This window comes from Microplitis demolitor, chromosome 5, assembly GCF_026212275.2.
Source record: "Microplitis demolitor isolate Queensland-Clemson2020A chromosome 5, iyMicDemo2.1a, whole genome shotgun sequence".
Lineage (NCBI taxonomy): Eukaryota > Metazoa > Arthropoda > Insecta > Hymenoptera > Braconidae > Microplitis > Microplitis demolitor.
In genome coordinates, this window is record NC_068549.1 from 23,543,660 (window position 1) to 23,561,316 (window position 17,657).

Genomic DNA, 17,657 nt, shown 5'->3' on the forward strand with positions numbered 1-17,657 from the left:
GACAAAGTTCGGCAAACCTAATTGAACAGAATGGCTGACCTTAATTGACAGGTAGCTCTCTATACTTTGGAGGCAAACACGCAATACACTATGGAAAACTACATTTAAGTTTAGTTTCCTCATCGAAACGACCAAAGTACTAAAGAAATAACAGACATATAGACAGACAGAAGGACTAAACAAAATCAAACTCGTCAGTGCTAAAAATACGTATATTGAATACAAAACAACTTTAAGAGGTGAGAGTATTTTAAACTTCCGACTTTTGTATAAACAAAAGTTAACGAGGAAATGACTTTTTTAAAAAAACATTTATCATTATTTATTATTATTTCACGAAGCGTGCTCAGAGGCGTTAATGAGATACACCACCGACTCATCATCTTTCGCGGTGGTCTTTCACTTGTGAACAAGTGCCGAGAAATTTATTTTCACCATAACTAAAAAATAATGAATAAATAGAAAGTACACAATATTCCCACAATGGATTTATATATGCGAAATTACGTTTAAAAATTTATAAAAAAAAAAAAAAAAAAAAAAAAAACCAACATTTAGAGAAGAGAATAAACACAGGACTGGTAGAGGTTATTTCTCTCTTTGTCCGACTGCACGGGGATTTATCGACGAACCGCAACAACTTAAAACTTGTATATGTATACAAGAGTATTAGTTTCTCTTCGTCCCTCTCTGCAATAGGTTTCTTTGTCTAACTAATGTACATAAACGATTTAACCCGTTCTCAGAGTATTTTAAACTTCTCAACGTCTATGTCTACGTCTCTAATCAATTAGACAGATTTAAAACAACAGTGCATCACGACTGTGAGTAATATTACGAGGTTTTAGAAGAAAATTACCTCGTGCGGCTAACCGGGATATTATTATTGTAATTTAAATTAAAACAACGGTATTGCATCCGTTACTATAATTTGTGGCCCAGATGTAACAAGATCTATTATGCACAATAATCATAAATTTATATTATGCATTTAATCAGTCATACTTTATATCTATATGTGAAATGAGGGAAAAACTGAATGAAAATAATGAAAAAAAAAAAAAAAATAACGTTGGGAATATGTTTTTGGTATAATCTTAATATGCATCAGTTATGCTCGGGAGAAAAATAGTTTTTAATAAAGTAACTAATGTGTTGAAAAAGAATGAAAAAGTAAAAAATATCGTTTAACAGATAAACGATTCGGAATATTAGCATCATTAATCAAAGAAGACAGAGTAAGTGGTGGTGGGTATGGTTTTTAAAGGTAAAATTTCCGGTGTAGAGAGAATCTAATGCGAAATTCATTTGAATTATCTCCAGCATACGTAGAAACGGATAGAAAAGGACGAAAGTAGGAAAATGCCTTTGTGGCTCCAACATACATTAAACCCAACAAATAAGTAAAAAAGTTTCCTGTTGAATAACAAAACGTGGGAAAAAATCGTTAAAGACGGTTACTTTTCTCAGAGCTTAGATAAGAGGTTTGTTTGTAATAGGGAACGGTGGTGGCGTTTGCTGGTTTTTTACCAGCCACCGCAAATGCGGCCCACTAAACATTATTTTCTTAATATGTTATAAGTTGTCTTTTAGTTTCGCCCATGCGCCCGTGCGCTGCAATCCGCCACCGAGGAGATACTGAGTGAATGTCTTATCGTTTGATTCGCCTCGTTTGCCAAGCTGCCTCCGGAGAAAGGCAGGAAATCGTGTCTCAGCCACGTGGGTGTGGATTCTCAAAGTCTTTCAGCCTCTATGCGGCACGAGCGTCTTTAAACGTACACAAACATACATACACATATACACAAGTTCATTAAATTAATATCAACATAACTCAAGTTTCTCGCTTTTCATTCTCGCTAAAGAGTAATGAAATTATTAATTAGATAAATAATAAATTTTGCTGCCAGGGAAACTCATGGGAAAAAGAAAGTTTTCGTTATATTCAAGTCGAAAAATGAATACATAAAAATTGTTAAATGATTCATCGACTAAATAAATTTTTTTGAAAACAGCTACAGAATATAATATACAGTATCGTTAATTTTTTTTTACCTAAAATCCCCGGATAATTTAAAAATTGTTTGAATTACTGAGAGATAATCTTTCTTAAAGTTTGTCTGACCTGAAAATCTGTTGAATAAACTTTCTAACAACTCTACGGAATATGATACACTAAAGAGAATAATATAAGACAACTTAAATATATATATATATATATATATACGTTTCTATGTATAAAGTTTGAAATGGCGTTTAAAATGGACGTGTCATCATCGAATACGTGAGCACGACAAAACAAGGAAATGGAGTCAGATATAGACGGCACGTCTCCATAGCTAATATATCACACATGTCGATGATCCTCCTACTATGTCAATGCACTATATATGTATATATATATATATATATATATATATATATATATAAATGTACAAGTCTATGGATGTTTGAAATACGAACAAAATCACAGTGACGACAGATGTGTGAAAGTGGGACGGAAATAGGTCATAGTTTGATGCACGGGCGATATCCGTTTTGTAAAAGCCAAAGGAGCTACTGAATTGAAACGAGATAAGAAACTTGCTGGAGCTTTTTTAGCTTCTTCAACAGAATCGGAACATGAAAGCTAAAATATTCCTGAATTTATTAATTTTTTCTTCTCCCAGCGTTGGAAAATGTAAAAATGCCTTCCATCCCAAAGGGATATTGCAGGAATTACGGAAACTGAAACTATTTAGTTGGGATTAGGTACAACATTTGAGAAATGTAATCTGTCTCACGCACTTGTTATATAGAGCACAAACAAACATTCGAAATTTCCGGGGTAGTTTGAATTCGGATTGCTATCGTGATTTCATACTGTATTGTGTTAGACAATATTGTGCTATGAAATCACCATATTGGGCAGTTGCAGAAACATTTTGATAGTTGATGGGAAATTAGATTGTCGGATATACACATAAGCTATACTGTAACTTATGTATATAATGTATTTAGTAGTGTATGTTTGAGACAATTGACAAAGATAATAGAGATAAATTTAGTGACGACCATGGTTTACTGTTATTTTCATAGCAATTATTATTATTATTATTGTAGTTTTGTTTTCACAGCTATAAAAACAACTCAATTACAAAAGTAGTTCCCAATTCAGTGGTAAAAAAAAATTAAGTTTTTATAAAAAATAATAAAAAAAAGAAGTTTGCGGAATTTAGTTCCCTGAATAGAGGAAAGAGTGGAAAATGTAGGAACGCTAAGAATTCGAAGCAGTTTTGATGTCTCTTCGGGTGCAGCGATAAATTTGGCATCGATTCGGCGCTTGAATATCTTCGTGGCCACAAAGCCAATGAGGATGAGTCGAGCAAGAGTCTTGAAGTTCGATAGACAGAGATAGAAGTTGAGATAGTGATAGATTGGAGAAATGCTGAAATGAGATGAGAATCCAGCTGTGCCTCTTCACCACGACGAGCATCACTTTACCATGCACACAATCAACTATTAATCTATCCAGAAATGTCGATGATGCCTTGGAATTCGTGCAACTACTGAATCCATTTCACTGCCAAATAGCTGATTTATAAAAATCTCATTTCCTACCTTTTTTTTTTTTTTTCTCTTTTCATAAAAATTGAAACGAACTCGTTTACAAAAAGGCTCTTCAATGCCTTTAAATAAATTGAATCAAACGAAATTAGTAAATGACAAAACCGATTCCGATGATGGAATATTTTAAGTGGGACGCAACCAGTGACCTGAATTTGAAGTTAAGTTATTTTTTTTTTTCTCAAGCTATACAACAACGCCGGCCAAAATGTTTTATCAAGGCCAAGGTTAGCCTTTGCACCGCCGGTTTCAGACTGTACTAAGTGAATATGTAGTGTGTGTGTAGTGACCAAGAGAGTCGAACAAAAACGAAAGTAGCCCAACCAGTTAGAGAGCGCGTTTCGTGAAACGGAAACAGCCGACGTGTGTGAGACTCGTATGATATGGATACATCATCAGAGTTTGTTTTAATACATGTAGCATAAATGAAGCACGAGAGAAAGTAGTCCGGACACCCGTTGATAGAAATTATTATGCTAAACTTATTTCTATGTAGCACACACGTAAATATATAAATATATAGATATATAGATATGTAAATATACGGTTTAATGAGCGGTTGATGATAGTTGGGTTGAACTAAGGAAAGTACTCGGTACACAAAGCATTAAGGTAGAAAGTGAGCCTCATTTATTATTTGTGGCCTACTATCTTATAAGATCCTAAAATAAATAGAAATCAAACGGCATCAGTAAGCCGAGAAGTATAATATTGATACCCATTTATCATTCATTTATTTTCAATTCAGACAGCAGTAAAAAAGGAATCACATTGAGACAAGTGGGTAATTATCTGATCGATGAAAGTATTATTTTTATGCGAGCATTATCAAGCTATTAAAGTCTAGACGTGGCTCTCTGGTATCTCAAAAGGACACTTTTTCCGTATTTTCTAGAGCTCCCAAAAGCTTAACAACCCGTACAGCAACAGCACTTTTCTCTCTTGTGTGCTGTAGGTTTATATATTGATACTCAAGCCTAGGGGAACTCTGTTGGAAAAGGACAGACCTGAATTCAAGAGTTCGCGATAAGGGATCGTCTGAGAAGAGTGAATGGTGGTACCTATATACCAATGGCTCTCCTCTTTTAGACGTCGAGTCAACCTGATACGCCCTTTCCCATGTTATATAAGTGGGTGGGAGCTCTAATCCGCTTTATACATACCATTTGCATTCGAGAGATAAATTTTAAAACGAAAATAAAAAAATTAATGGAAACTATTGAATGAGTAAAAAATACCTGATATTTTAAGCTAAAGGTCATCAGGTTAATTTATACATAACATGAGAGAATAATTTACTTTCCGATCCACCCTAATTTATGTATAATAAATTGTCTCAATATATCTAATGATAAATAAACAAATGAAATTATAAATAAATAAGCAAATGGTTTGTTAATTTACGACGACGTTGACTACATCATTAGTGCTGAAATTTGAGAATACTGAAGCACCACAGTTTATGTATAGATATATATATTTTATACAAAGAGAAGTAGTATATACTGTTGGTTGGTTTACTCAGTTGGTGGTATTGAATTTACGGTTGAATTTAATTTCACATTGCTCTCATTGCAAAGCATGAAATGTATGTAATGTCGAATAATGAATGGCATTTGTTGTGTTCAAGATATCGCGCGCCACTTTCTCCTCTCTCATCGGCCGCAATTTACCCGCTGTGCAGTCATAGAGAGAGAGAGAGAGAGAGAGAGAGAGAGAGAGAGAGAAAGAGAGAAAGAGAAACTTGAGATGAGAGGGGAAAGGGCAAGAGGAAGGTAAAAGGGGGAACTAAGATGTTGTTCTCGTTTTGTCATGGATACCCTCTTAATTACCGAGCCGGAGACGGTAGTACTGGGACTGGGACTGGGACTGGGACCGGGACTGGAGGTCTGGGTGAAATACTACTACATCAACAAACGACCACTACCAATTCTACTCTACTCTACTCGGTCTGTAAATGACATTATTTTTGGACGACAAGTCTTTCATTTATAACCAGACGAAAAAAAGAGGGCACCTGCTGTTGTGCAGTAGCGTGACCAAAGTACCGGTGGGTAAACGATATAAAACGTTAAATGTATAAAAAAAAAGATAAAAGTCTAGAGAGACCACACTAAATACTACAGTATTCACCAAATAGACCTCTCTATATATAATACGATACCGTACTACAAGGTAGATACGAGGCCCTTTATTTGTGTATGTACTCTTTTAGTTTATTGTTGTTGTTGTAATGTGACTACTGTGATGGTGAGTAGTCGATATATCTCTTGAGTCTCTTACCGTGACACAAAGTAAACGGTCTTTCGACAGTACACAGAGACCCACTTCTCTTTGTCATCCAGCACCAGCACCAGCACCAGTACCATCACCACCTCCACCGTCACCGGAAGCACAAACTCCCCGGCAACAAACTTGTCGACAAAAACACAACTAAAATTTAAAACGCTAAAAAATATTATAAAACTTTTTACTTCCGACAAAACCTCCTGGATACTTTTTTAAAGTTTATGCCACGCCACCGAGTCATTAATTTAAATAAATGTTTATAAATTTTACTTATGCATACATCAACTATTGACGCATTAAAATAAATATAGCCCTCTCTTTAAATGCTCAACCATTCAGTTTTGTTTATTTCATTAAACTTTTAATCAATAATGTCAACCATCAGAATATGCTAAGCGAAAATAAAAATATTTCTGGTAATTAACAAGTAATTTGAATAATTATTTTTGATTGAAGCTCTGCTCAAAGGGCATCTCAGATCCAAAAATAATTGACTAAATTAACTTTAAATTTAAGCTTTTTTTATCAGGTTTCTGTGCATACGTACAGGCCAACAAAACTTGAACGTTAAAAATTTTAAATTAATTTAAAAATAATTACTGACTTTAAAAAAAGTTGCGAGTTTTCTCTACAATGATTTGCATTTATTAAAATAAAATTCGCGATTGTAAATAATAAACTAAATAAAACAGCTAAAACTTTCACGACTAATGCTTATAAAATTATTACAATAATTGTCTAAGCATTAAAAATTTACAAAACCTATTAAAATTAATAATATTTATTATATTTATTTATTAAATGCACTCACTAGCGCACGCTATAAATAATAATAGCAAAGCATTAGCTTTCTAATTTAGAATTAACACTTAATATGCTTATAAAATAAATAATATGTGGATATAAATGGCAAAACTACATAAATTACGTGACCTATATTTTCACCTCAACTTCTTTTTTTTTTTTTTTTTTTTTTTTTCAATTCTCAGTTCATCGACGTGCGCATAACACGGCACACAGGAGGTAGGTAGGACATTGTAGAGTGGCTGAACGACACACAATGTTACCCATGTTCCCTTTCAACCGCGTTGACAGTAGACCTCATATATATATAATATATATAGATATACAAGACCCTGTACTAATACAAACGTATGTCTGATGCCAGCTACCCGAAGCCAACATCATTTTCTGCTGAAGAACCAATTTCGACGATGCATGCAGCTATAGCTGCTACTGCAGCACTAGCACCAGTAGCAGTAGTAGTAGCAGCACATGGTTTGCTTGGTCGCGCGGAAATTTAAAAGCTACCGGTACGGGAAAATCTGGATAAAATAGAAGCGATTTCCCAGGCGGCATACCTACTGCTAGCCAACTCACGCCACGACCATAAAATGCGAACCAACAATTTTTAAAAATAATTTTTCTTTTACTTTTTTCTAGTCGAACCCAATGGATCTAAACCTAGATGCTTCAGTTAGTATTCAACTATATATATGTATATATATTTAACTGAGCATTTAAAAAGAGAAATACAAAAATGTAAATATAAAATAAATGGATTTTAAGCAGCTTAAAATGTTAAAGACTACAACTAACGGACTACAGTTGGTCTTAATATTATACTTTGGATTTTGCGTTTGGTTGGTTGTTTGGTTAAACGGTTGACCCATTTTAACGGTTCGAACCATTCCCGTCACACAATACTCTTATTTAACTTTCTCTTTTAAATATTTTATTGAGGATTATTATTTTTTAACGACAGCTATCGTATGACAAGGAGGATGTTAAATAATAATAAAATTAATAAATAAATGATGAATATAGTGTATGTATTGTAAATATATAGTTTAGATATTTATATTGATTTTATTATGAGCGAGTTTGAGGAAGGGGCTGGGTCGAGACTAGGACGGAGAGATTTGGAGTACTCTCAGAATTTTGTTGGCACAAAGTTATACAAATACGTCGGTTCGAATGGCAATCGAGATACGGCCACGAATCCTTAGGGTATTTCTCAGTGGTGCAATTCCTACTGGAGTCAGTCTATTGAGACGGAATTTGAATTGTCAGAATTCGATGCTCGCGTTTGTAGATTGTGTATTTTAGGGTTTTCTCAACTTGTAAACAACCTTAAATTTACTCTGAATGGTCAACGTTTAAATGGTCAAGATTACAAATCTCAATCTATATTATTTTTCTTTTTTTTTTTTTTTTATACAAGTCAAAAAAATAATAATTTATAAGAAAACAAAGGAAAAAAAATAAATTATCAGGCAGAAAATCCCCAGCGGCTGGTATGTATGGATACAGAAAGATAAAATAAATAAAACATGTACAAATATGACAAGCTCATAAACTAGAGGTTGATAAAATTGAATGACAACTTTGTTATTATCTGAACCGAAAAAATGGCTAAATATATTCATATAAAATCTTATAATTCAACGGCAGCAGATATATATTCAATTATACAGCATTACTTTGTATGCCCAGCAGGCAGTCGTGGAAAACCGGGATATTGAGGCTCTTAACCAGCACACCCGAGCCCCAAAGAGCCAGAAAAAATATGGTAATAATAAATAAGGTGGATATATAAAATACGACGAACAATAATAAATAAAGTAAAAAATAAATAACCAGAGCTCAATTCAACTCGAGTACCAAGCATGTGATTTTGTTAACGATAAAGATATGAAAGCCGACGAGTTGCATGACGAAGGCACATCTCTCCGCAACCACTACAAGAACCACCACAAGAACAAGATGAACAAGAATAAAAATAACCAGAAGAAGAAGAGAGAGATGAAGATGAAGGATGCGCGCGAGTGATTTCACCGGAGCAACATTCAACGGAATGACGGAACGGGCGCGGCAATTCTTGGCCAAATTGTAAAAGTCTCCGAACAATGGCTATATATATATATATATATATATATATATATATATATATATATATATATATATATACAAGGCACATCATACAAGTACATACCTTTTGCAAGCAATCGTACAACAAGGAAAAATCAGTGAATACAATAGAAGAGACGCCCTTACTCCCCCAACAGTTACACGCCGTACAATCTTTTTCATTTTTTTTACCTCCTTCATTCACTTTATTATAAAAATATACATATCTATACATATCTATATATATATTTTCCCCACAGCCTGTTTTTAAAATCACTTGTGCCCTAGCCTTCAAGTACCAACGTCCACCCACCGCGCTTGCGTCTCGGCACACCCACTTGACCCGAATGTAAAAAATAATAAATATATAATGTATAATGTATAATAAATATTAAAAATAAATAAATGAAATTATGTAGGCTCTAATGTGGTTGATAGCAAGCTGGGCGATATCAGTCTGTGTGTAGAATAAATAAATACCTCTACTATATACTAATACGCACAAGCTGGATGACTTTAAAGCTGATCGTGGGGGGTAGGTATCCTCCAGCTAATTTACTTCAATCCCCTGGACGTTAAAATAGAACGCTCATACGGCTACATCGCAAATTGAATCTTGCATACATTCAACTACCGCGTATCATACTGATCACGACGGTCATGCTAGTAGTATAGTTGCCGGCCGGCCGGTTCCTTCCTTTACTTGGATACTTGTGTACTTGTGTGTCTGTGTGCTGGTGCCTGAGTATGATGGATTTTATGTAACTAGGGTCAGAGCACTCGTCTAATGGACAAGAAAATCTAACGGTCTACGTCAGTATGCCACGAGATAATTGCATGAGCACTAGATTATCCTAGCCCATGTGTTTATACTACATTATTTATTTTCCCAGTTTATTATTTATTTTAGGGACCGGTAGCTGACAGCCCGCGTCAAAATTTACCTTTCGGGGCACACAATAATTAATTACTTATCTTCACTAACTCGAATAATTATTTATCAACAGTAGTTTTAATGCCAGATTGTCAGTTCTCGATAATTAATTTACATTTAAAATTTTTAATTAAATTTCATCTCTATTACTTCCGGTTGACTTTTCTTTAAAAATAAAGACAGCAAGTAATTATGCTTGAGCTCGAAAAATTCTAAACTCAATTCAATATAAATATTTCTGATAAATATCCTTAAGAATTTATAAATTTATATTATTTTCCATATATTTGACTTCAATTTAAATAAGAAAATAACTTTGAAATATTTGAAAAATATTATTTCGCGCGTTTTATTTGAATTATTTTCAAATTACTAAATATCTCAATTCAAAATTAAAAGATTCAAATGAAACAAAAACCAACAGATAACTGCAGAACCGATTACCGATAAATTGCCACAGGATGATGGTAAAATAAATATACCGACAACAATACCGCGAAATTGTAATAATCTGAGAAATTATTATAAAAATGTATGGATGATTATAATAAAAATACCTTGTAAATTGTCGAGCATGAAAGACAGGAGCTTGTGAGTTCCCTGCGGCTCGCCATACAACGCCATCATATCCTTGCTGAGAGGGTTCCCATGGAGTCCTAACACTTGTAACTGGAATAATTTTCCTAACTCGTACGGCAACACTCGTAAATAATTCTGATTTAACAATAATTCTCTGCAACGAAGTAAATATTAACATGATTATTATTATTATTATTATTATTTATCAGTAAATGAAGGTAATGACTGATTAGATTTAATTGTAATTACTTAAGGTTGATGAGGTCCCCGAGCTCAGAAGGCAAGCTACGTAATTTATTATTACTCAAATCCAAGACTTTTAAATTTGCTAAACGTCCTATTTCAACTGGTATCCTTTGTAAACTATTGTCATTAAGATATAATGCTGTTAAATGTTTAAGTTGCCACAAATTAGAGCTTAAATTTTTAACATTCCCTGTTATCTCCAGTTCCGGCCAATGAGATTTCTTCCCAGAATTAGCGTCCTCGGTTGACATAATTGAGTGCGTACGACGCGAACTTGAACTTTCATATTTGTCCTTGTGATTTCTGGACATCTTGGTACCTGAAAATATTTATAATCTATTAATAAATGTATTGCAATTAATTTATTAATTATTTATTAAACCTCCATTGATTAGCATTAAGATTTTTGAATTTTTATGTGCGAAATGGAGTAAAGAAAAATTAAAATAAAATAAATAAGATCAAGTTTGCAGTCAAAAGATCTAGAAATTTTTAGAAATAATAATTTTTTAATTATAAATTAAAAAATTTTTAGGAAAGTAAAAATTAAAAATTAAATAAAATAAAATTCCGTTAAGAGTAAGAAAAAAAAATTATTACTTTTAAATTTGAGTAAAGTCATTTATAAATAAAGATTGTTATCACAATTGTAATTATTGATATAAAAAATGAATTAAAAAAAAATAATTGTTTTGTTTACAAGTAATTAAATTGAATTATTTAAAAGTAAGACACGATTATTGTTGTATTCAATGACAATTGTCAGACAACTAAATAATACCGATGATAAATAAATATTGTTAAGTATAAAAAAAAAAAGGAGCGCGAAATATAACCTGAGAATTTACAATTGAAATACGCGGTTACTGAAACATTTTGGAGTTAAGAATGAAGTTTAATGGGTAATTCGAAAGGAAAATAAATGAGAGCACAGATGACAATTGTAGTTATGATATTTTAGCAATTAATAATTTATAATGTAAAATTTATGATTGACTTGGAGGATAGTTTACTCGCGATTAAACATTCGACAATGACAAACAATTGAGCGGGGATAAAAATTGGTTAGAAAAAGTTATTGCAAGCTTGTGAATGAAATATTTATTATTGTTAGTGGTTACATACCTTCATCTACCTTTAAACAGACACAAAAACGAGAAAAAGCCTGATCGGAGCGAAAATAAACACGCGTAAACAAACTAACTTGACAAACACTGTATCTCCATTTATCAACTGCACTATTCCGTGGATTAGCAAGTTGTGTGATGAGCGCCAAGTGGTTAGAATTTGTATTTTCAAATGGCGGAAGCGCCATCTCCTGCCCAAATTTAAAATGAGCAGGTAAAATATCTGATGATAAAATTTAAAATTAACAACGGTCAAAAGGGTCGGTACAGTAGAAGATCATATTAACTTACAATAGACGTCCAATAGATGGCGTAACTCTTCATAATTTAAATTTCGGCGAGTATTTACTAATGAGAACAACGAAAATGTCAGTACCCAATAGTAGACAAATGTTATTTTCAAATCAATAATCAATCAAAAAATCTAAATTATGGCACAAATCAAAATTGACGTTGAATATTGGTAAGCTAGTTCTTTAGCTATTAGTTAATATAAAATATCATTTATTTTTATTTTATCTCTTTTTTAATGTCAAAAAATTCATAACCTCTTTAACGAGGATCCATAACTCAAATATATGTACAATTTACTAGTTAATAAATAAAAATTATTCCAGCGGTTCATGTGGACACAGAAAACAATTCCTTGAAATGTCCGATTTAATTAAGAAAGATTATCCCGATGTTAAAATTTCCGGCGAGCCTGGCAAACAAGGCAATTATCCATTTATATCATCACTTACAGTAATTTATAATTAATTACAACATTTCTATGTCTCATTTAGGTTCATTTGAAATTAAAATAAACGATGAATTAATTTATTCAAAGTTACAAACAATGGCTTTTCCCGAGTACAACGAAGTCGTCGATGTTGTCAAAGAAGTTACTCAAGGACAAGCGCCCAGAAAAATAACTAAACAACAACCAATTGATTGCATTATAATGTGAAATTCGTTTATTTTTATAAAGGTATACATTTACAAAAATTTTTTTTATTTATGTATGAAAATATTTTTATATAATAAATTCATTCACTACACGAGATTCAATTTATTTATTAAATTAACATCAATAATTATTAGCTTATAGATAGAATATCATCACCAACGCGGATGTATTCCAATTTATTTATCACTTTTCTATTCAAGTAGATACCGAATTTCATTTTACCATTAAATTTATCAGCTATTATTTTCAGCGGTTCTATTGTTTTTAGTGATGTATCCTGATCTATACATACCATCTGGCATCTTGTACATTGTCCAGTCACCTGTAATTGACCAACAAAACAGCAATTAGTTATTTTTCTCACTTAATATTTATTTACTATCAAAACAACCAGTTTCTAGGACAAGCTGTTTTACCTCAAAGAAAGTTTTGCCAATAACAATTCGCCTCCAATCAATTTCCTCAAAAGCATCAGCACCGTCCACAATAAAATTTCCTCTAAATCTATTCAAAATAGTCTTCTTATCACAATCGGAGTCTTCAGGAATCTGATCAATGAGCCAGCGGACACTCGTTCTATTTATCAACAAATACTGCGCCTGGCTAGAAAATGAAAGCTCCCCGCCATCCGAATTTTGTCTAATCAACTTCAAATTAGGTCTCCCTAGAACTAGACTAAGCCACTCTGATACTTTGTCCCCACAATAGATTCCTTCCACTCTATGGCCACAGACTCTGCTCTTACAAATTTCGGCCGCTTCTTCAAGACCATCAATTTCCAGTGGAATCTCAACCGTAGGCATACCTAAAAATATACCCTGCAGTCTATTTCTCTCTTACTTGATTATATATTCAATTTAACAACTACCTGGGTAATCGAGTCTCATAACATTTTCCTCAATATCAAACGTTGGTTTGAGTAAGCAAAGTTTAACTTCTTGTTTCTGGGTAAGACAAACACCAGCTCCCGTAACAATCATCCATTCACGATCATATTTCAAGCCCTTGTTATTTATTATCCATTTGTGTTTTATTTCATAAGCTCCGCATGATTTTATTGGATAAATAAATATTTTTTCTAATTTCATTACCTTATTCTTCTTTGGGATAATTACTCTATCAATTTTATTAATAACATCTACCTGTAATTCCTTATCAAGTCCATCAACACCGGCATTCCATTTTCCATTACTATTTTCGTTAACTCTATTATTTATTTTATTTTTATTAATAATAATTTCACTAGGAATTTTAATTATTACTGGAAAGTCAATGAAACACTTGTGTACCATTTCAATAAACGTTTGAGCATCGCTTAAAGTTGACATGTATCCAAAAGAAATTCTCACAGCACCCGTAGGACGCCCGTCAATTAAATCTTTCCCGCCTCCACAGGTGTACCCGGCATCGTAATTACTGATAATGTCGTCATTTGTAAGGTTTAGGTGCCTTTGACATGCTCCCGGGTTGCAGAAACATCCGGTCCGTAGGTGGATTTTGAAAAGTGAAGCCATGTGAAGCACTTCCATGTAGCCAACATAATCACCGGTAGCTTTCAGTATATTCAGAGCTAAGATACCGCCTTGCTGATGTTGATCTTCGTAGTCAGAATCACTGTACATCTTGACCACGGGATTACCGTTAGAGTGATGCAGACTGATGAGGTTGTGATGGAGATATCGGACCAGTGAAAATACGTGGAGTGATATTTGTTGGATAGGAATTTTTGATAAAGTATTTAGGCCATGCTGAAGAGAAATTATTGATAGAAATGATGCCGTTCCATCTTCAAATCTTTAAAAATGAATTTCTAACTAAGTAATTTTATTTGTTTTAATAATAAAAATAGTAAAAATTACCTGTCATGAAATGAATCTTTTTTCACATGATAATTTTTAGTGCTCAGTGCCATATTGACAGTTCCACCGCCATAATAAATTTTTTTTAACGTTCCAACACTCGAATTCCTAACAATCAAAGCACCCAGACCCGTAGGATATCCAAACATTTTATAAAAAGACAGCACAACAAAATCTGGTTTGTATAAAGATAAATCCAGCAGATTTGTACCAACGAAAGCAGCCGCATCAACAAGTACAAACCAGTTTGAGTTTCCATCTCTATCCAGCGCTCCTCTATGCACTTTTTCAATCCACTCCAGCGGATATTTATACCCAGAAAAATTGCATTGCGCCGAATAAACAAACAAAGAATTATTTTCATAATCGCTATTTAATTTTTTATTAGATTCCGCAGAAGAAAAAACTGCAAAAGCTTCATCGCGTGTCATACATTCCACGGAAATATTTTTTTTGGCAACAACATCACGCATCCCAAGTACGGACGTATGATTGTCTTGTAAATGAACAAATTTTCCATAATTAAATTCAAATGACTCAGCGACACACTTCAATGACACTGTTGCTCCAGATGTAAACACAAGACTGTAATCTTCCGATGCTTTGAACCAATCTAAAATACTATTTTTAAATAATTAATAAATGAATGAGTCAATTAATTAGTAAATAAAGTACCTACCGATATCGAGTTCTTTCAATAATATCCTGACACTGATTAGCACTACCTGCCGCAGAATGTGGATTCGTGTACAAAGACGTCGATAAATCTTGATAAATAAATTTTATCTGAGTTTTTGAATACAAAGTAGCACCTGCGTGGTCTAGATAACACTCTTTACTATTGAACTCATTATTAAACTGATCAATTATTTTTTTTTCATACACTTCAGAGTAATTTAAAAACTGTTCCATCTCTTCCAACAGCCTACGTTAAACTAGTATATACTTTTTCATACTCGTTAATATATAATTCTTTTAAAACTTCCAATAGCATGATGTTTTCAAACAGGTTGTGCAACGTTCACTGACCACTCTTATTAAATAACTGTATTTATATCGACAGCAACATCATATGCTTACTATTATTATTTTTATAATAACGATAATAAGCTTAATAAGACAAGATGCTGATAACTTTGCGAGTAATTGAGTAATTGATAGATTCGAATCTTGTTAGTCATGCAACAGAGATTTTGTTTACAAGTTCAAGTTATTCACTAGAGGTTTACAAATTGATTACGTAGTTTTTCTTCTAGCTTTTTATCTGAAGGTTATCATTAAGTATTATCAGTGTAATTTTGATTAATTATAAGTAAATATCTATAGTGCATTTTACGAAAACTCGAGCTCAAGTTTTTTATAAGTAACTTTTTGGAAAAAAAGTTTGAATAATTTTTTTATAAACATAATCAGAGATGTTTGAAGTAATAAATTTAAATTTTACTTTTTTCATTGATAAGAGCCGAAATGAAATTTAACGAAATTAATATTGATAACACGGCATAAAATGAAGATGTCACAATAGGACGAGGTGGCCGAGTGGTTAAGGCGTTGGACTGCTAATCCAATGTGCTCTGCACGCGTGGGTTCGAATCCCATCCTCGTCGACTGTTTTTTTTTTTTTGTGATTCTTTTTAAAGTATCGTTCTAATTAGATAAATGATAATTTTTTATAATTATAATTATTACGTAATTTTATTTTTAAAATAAATGATAAACGCTAGCATTAAATGTCATTAAAATTGATATATAAAAAAATGAATTAGAGTATTCAAAATCACATAATCATGTATGCAGACAGATTGTCATAAGAAAATGAGTAATTAGAAGATTAAGTATGACGACAAAGCATGTGGTGATTAAAGTTGATGACAGCGATGACGAGCAGCTTTCGCATCCAAAGGTAACCAAAAAAAAAACTTATTTCAACCTTGTTGAGAGGATTAAAATTGACCAAGAGATATACGATACGGTAGTTTGTCACCCGGTTGTCCGTGAGTCCGTTGGTTCAACACAATTAGTTGATTTCGAGTACTTGAAATTCAAAGATGACAACGAGTCTGAGATATCGTCTCTATCGAGCGATATTTCATGTATATTCCCTTGGGAGCTTTTCAGAGCAGAACCTTCCAAGCTCCATGACATCAAGAGCACCTGGTTTTTGAACGCTTGTATAGAAGAGCTGGAAGATTCATCTCATTCATTTGTTAAACGTTTTAAATTATTTGTTGAAAAGTTATTTAGATTTAAAAATCCACTGAAGAAAATTTGTACGTGTGCTAAAGCTAATCAAGATGAAGGATACGTTGGAATTTTACCAGTTGAAGAATTTAAAAATTTGCAAGATAAGTATTTACGTGAGGGTATTGTTACACATGATGACTTGAATTTTGATAAATTTATGATTACGTATAAAAGTTCACATAATGAAAAACCTAGACGTGATTTTATATCTTTTACAAGGCCAGCTTCAGTATTACGACCGTCTGCTCACAAAAAAATTTTCATGTGATATAAATTTAATATTAACTTTGAATTATTTATCTTTTTACATTTGAATAAGTGAAATTATTTGATAAACGGAAAAAAAATAACACATACAATCATTGTGACTAGGCTCCGGGGGGATTCGAACCCCCGATCTCCTGTTTACTAGACAGGCGCTTTAACCAACTAAGCCACGGCGCCGAATGTTTCCAATTACAAATATTGGTCACTCTACAGAATCATCAGCTATTTTCATATTATTTTAAGCAGTCAAAAGAATTTATATCAATTAAAATTTTTCGCAATAAATTTGTTATGAATAAAAAAAAAAATTAAGACATAAAATTATATAATTATTTATTGACATAATATTAAAAGCCAGATTTAATAAACAAATCGTGATCATCTGTACTAACAAATACGATAGGAAAATTCAATACAAAAAAAAAAAAAAACCGATTTGACCCCGACGTGATTTGAACACGCAACCTTCTGATCTGGAGTCAGACGCGCTACCGTTGCGCCACGGAGTCTTTTTGAAATCGATTGCTGAAATATTAAATTAAAAACTTAACATGCTAAATGTGTTCATTTTAGATAAAAAATATAAACAATAATTATTACAATAGCTATCAATAACAAATAATTGAAATAAGTTTTACTTGTGAAATTTT

General features: G+C 32.7%; 3 protein-coding genes and 3 non-coding genes across 6 annotated transcripts in view; 2 read left to right on the plus strand and 4 right to left on the minus strand.

Annotated features, from left to right (window-relative positions):
- Positions 1-11,801, minus strand: part of LOC103570745 (CCR4-NOT transcription complex subunit 6-like) — a 255,890-nt gene extending 244,089 nt beyond the window's left edge. The window contains exons 1-3 of the mRNA XM_008548584.2: positions 11,687-11,801; positions 10,565-10,880; positions 10,294-10,469 (exon numbers count right to left, since the gene is read on the minus strand). Coding sequence (XP_008546806.1) covers positions 10,294-10,469; positions 10,565-10,872 — 484 coding nt within the window. The 5' untranslated portion in view covers positions 10,873-10,880; positions 11,687-11,801. The remainder of the gene's footprint in view (positions 1-10,293; positions 10,470-10,564; positions 10,881-11,686) is intronic.
- A 231-nt stretch (positions 11,802-12,032) lies between these two features.
- On the plus strand, positions 12,033-12,733 carry LOC103570738 (migration and invasion enhancer 1). The gene is made up of 3 exons (XM_008548576.2): positions 12,033-12,151; positions 12,306-12,403; positions 12,474-12,733. The coding sequence occupies exons 1-3, from the start codon at positions 12,120-12,122 to the stop codon at positions 12,635-12,637; spliced, it is 294 nt and encodes a 97-aa protein (XP_008546798.1). The 5' UTR covers positions 12,033-12,119; the 3' UTR covers positions 12,638-12,733.
- LOC103570737 (molybdenum cofactor sulfurase 3) lies at positions 12,648-15,885 on the minus strand. The gene is made up of 5 exons (XM_008548575.2): positions 15,176-15,885; positions 14,497-15,117; positions 13,506-14,431; positions 13,054-13,442; positions 12,648-12,959 (listed from the first exon to the last, which is right to left on the minus strand). Exons 1-5 carry the CDS (start codon positions 15,406-15,408, stop codon positions 12,768-12,770), a joined length of 2,361 nt encoding a protein of 786 aa, XP_008546797.1. The 5' UTR covers positions 15,409-15,885; the 3' UTR covers positions 12,648-12,767.
- A 136-nt stretch (positions 15,886-16,021) lies between these two features.
- On the plus strand, positions 16,022-16,103 carry Trnas-gcu (transfer RNA serine (anticodon GCU)). Its single transcript has one exon. It is a non-coding gene; the product is annotated as a tRNA-Ser (tRNA).
- Positions 16,104-17,110: 1,007 nt separating this feature from the next.
- Positions 17,111-17,184, minus strand: Trnat-agu (transfer RNA threonine (anticodon AGU)). The gene has a single exon. It is a non-coding gene; the product is annotated as a tRNA-Thr (tRNA).
- Positions 17,185-17,444: 260 nt separating this feature from the next.
- Positions 17,445-17,516, minus strand: Trnaw-cca (transfer RNA tryptophan (anticodon CCA)). The gene has a single exon. It is a non-coding gene; the product is annotated as a tRNA-Trp (tRNA).
- Between the last annotated feature and the right edge of the window lie 141 nt (positions 17,517-17,657).

What these genes read in the sequence shown, in the direction of transcription:
- LOC103570738 (XM_008548576.2), top strand. Translation starts at nt 12,120, where the DNA reads ATGGCACAAATCAAAATTGACGTTGAATATTG. An exon ending in AAAATTGACGTTGAATATTG is followed by an intron (nt 12,152 to 12,305) that starts GTAAGCTAGTTC and finishes AAATTATTCCAG; the next exon opens with CGGTTCATGTGGACACAGAA. An exon ending in CGGCGAGCCTGGCAAACAAG is followed by an intron (nt 12,404 to 12,473) that starts GCAATTATCCAT and finishes TGTCTCATTTAG; the next exon opens with GTTCATTTGAAATTAAAATA.
- LOC103570737 (XM_008548575.2), bottom strand. Translation starts at nt 15,408, where the DNA reads ATGGAACAGTTTTTAAATTACTCTGAAGTGTATGAAAAAAAAATAATT. An exon ending in TATGAGACTCGATTACCCAG is followed by an intron (nt 13,443 to 13,505) that starts GTAGTTGTTAAA and finishes GTATATTTTTAG; the next exon opens with GTATGCCTACGGTTGAGATT. An exon ending in TTGGCAAAACTTTCTTTGAG is followed by an intron (nt 12,960 to 13,053) that starts GTAAAACAGCTT and finishes GGTCAATTACAG; the next exon opens with GTGACTGGACAATGTACAAG.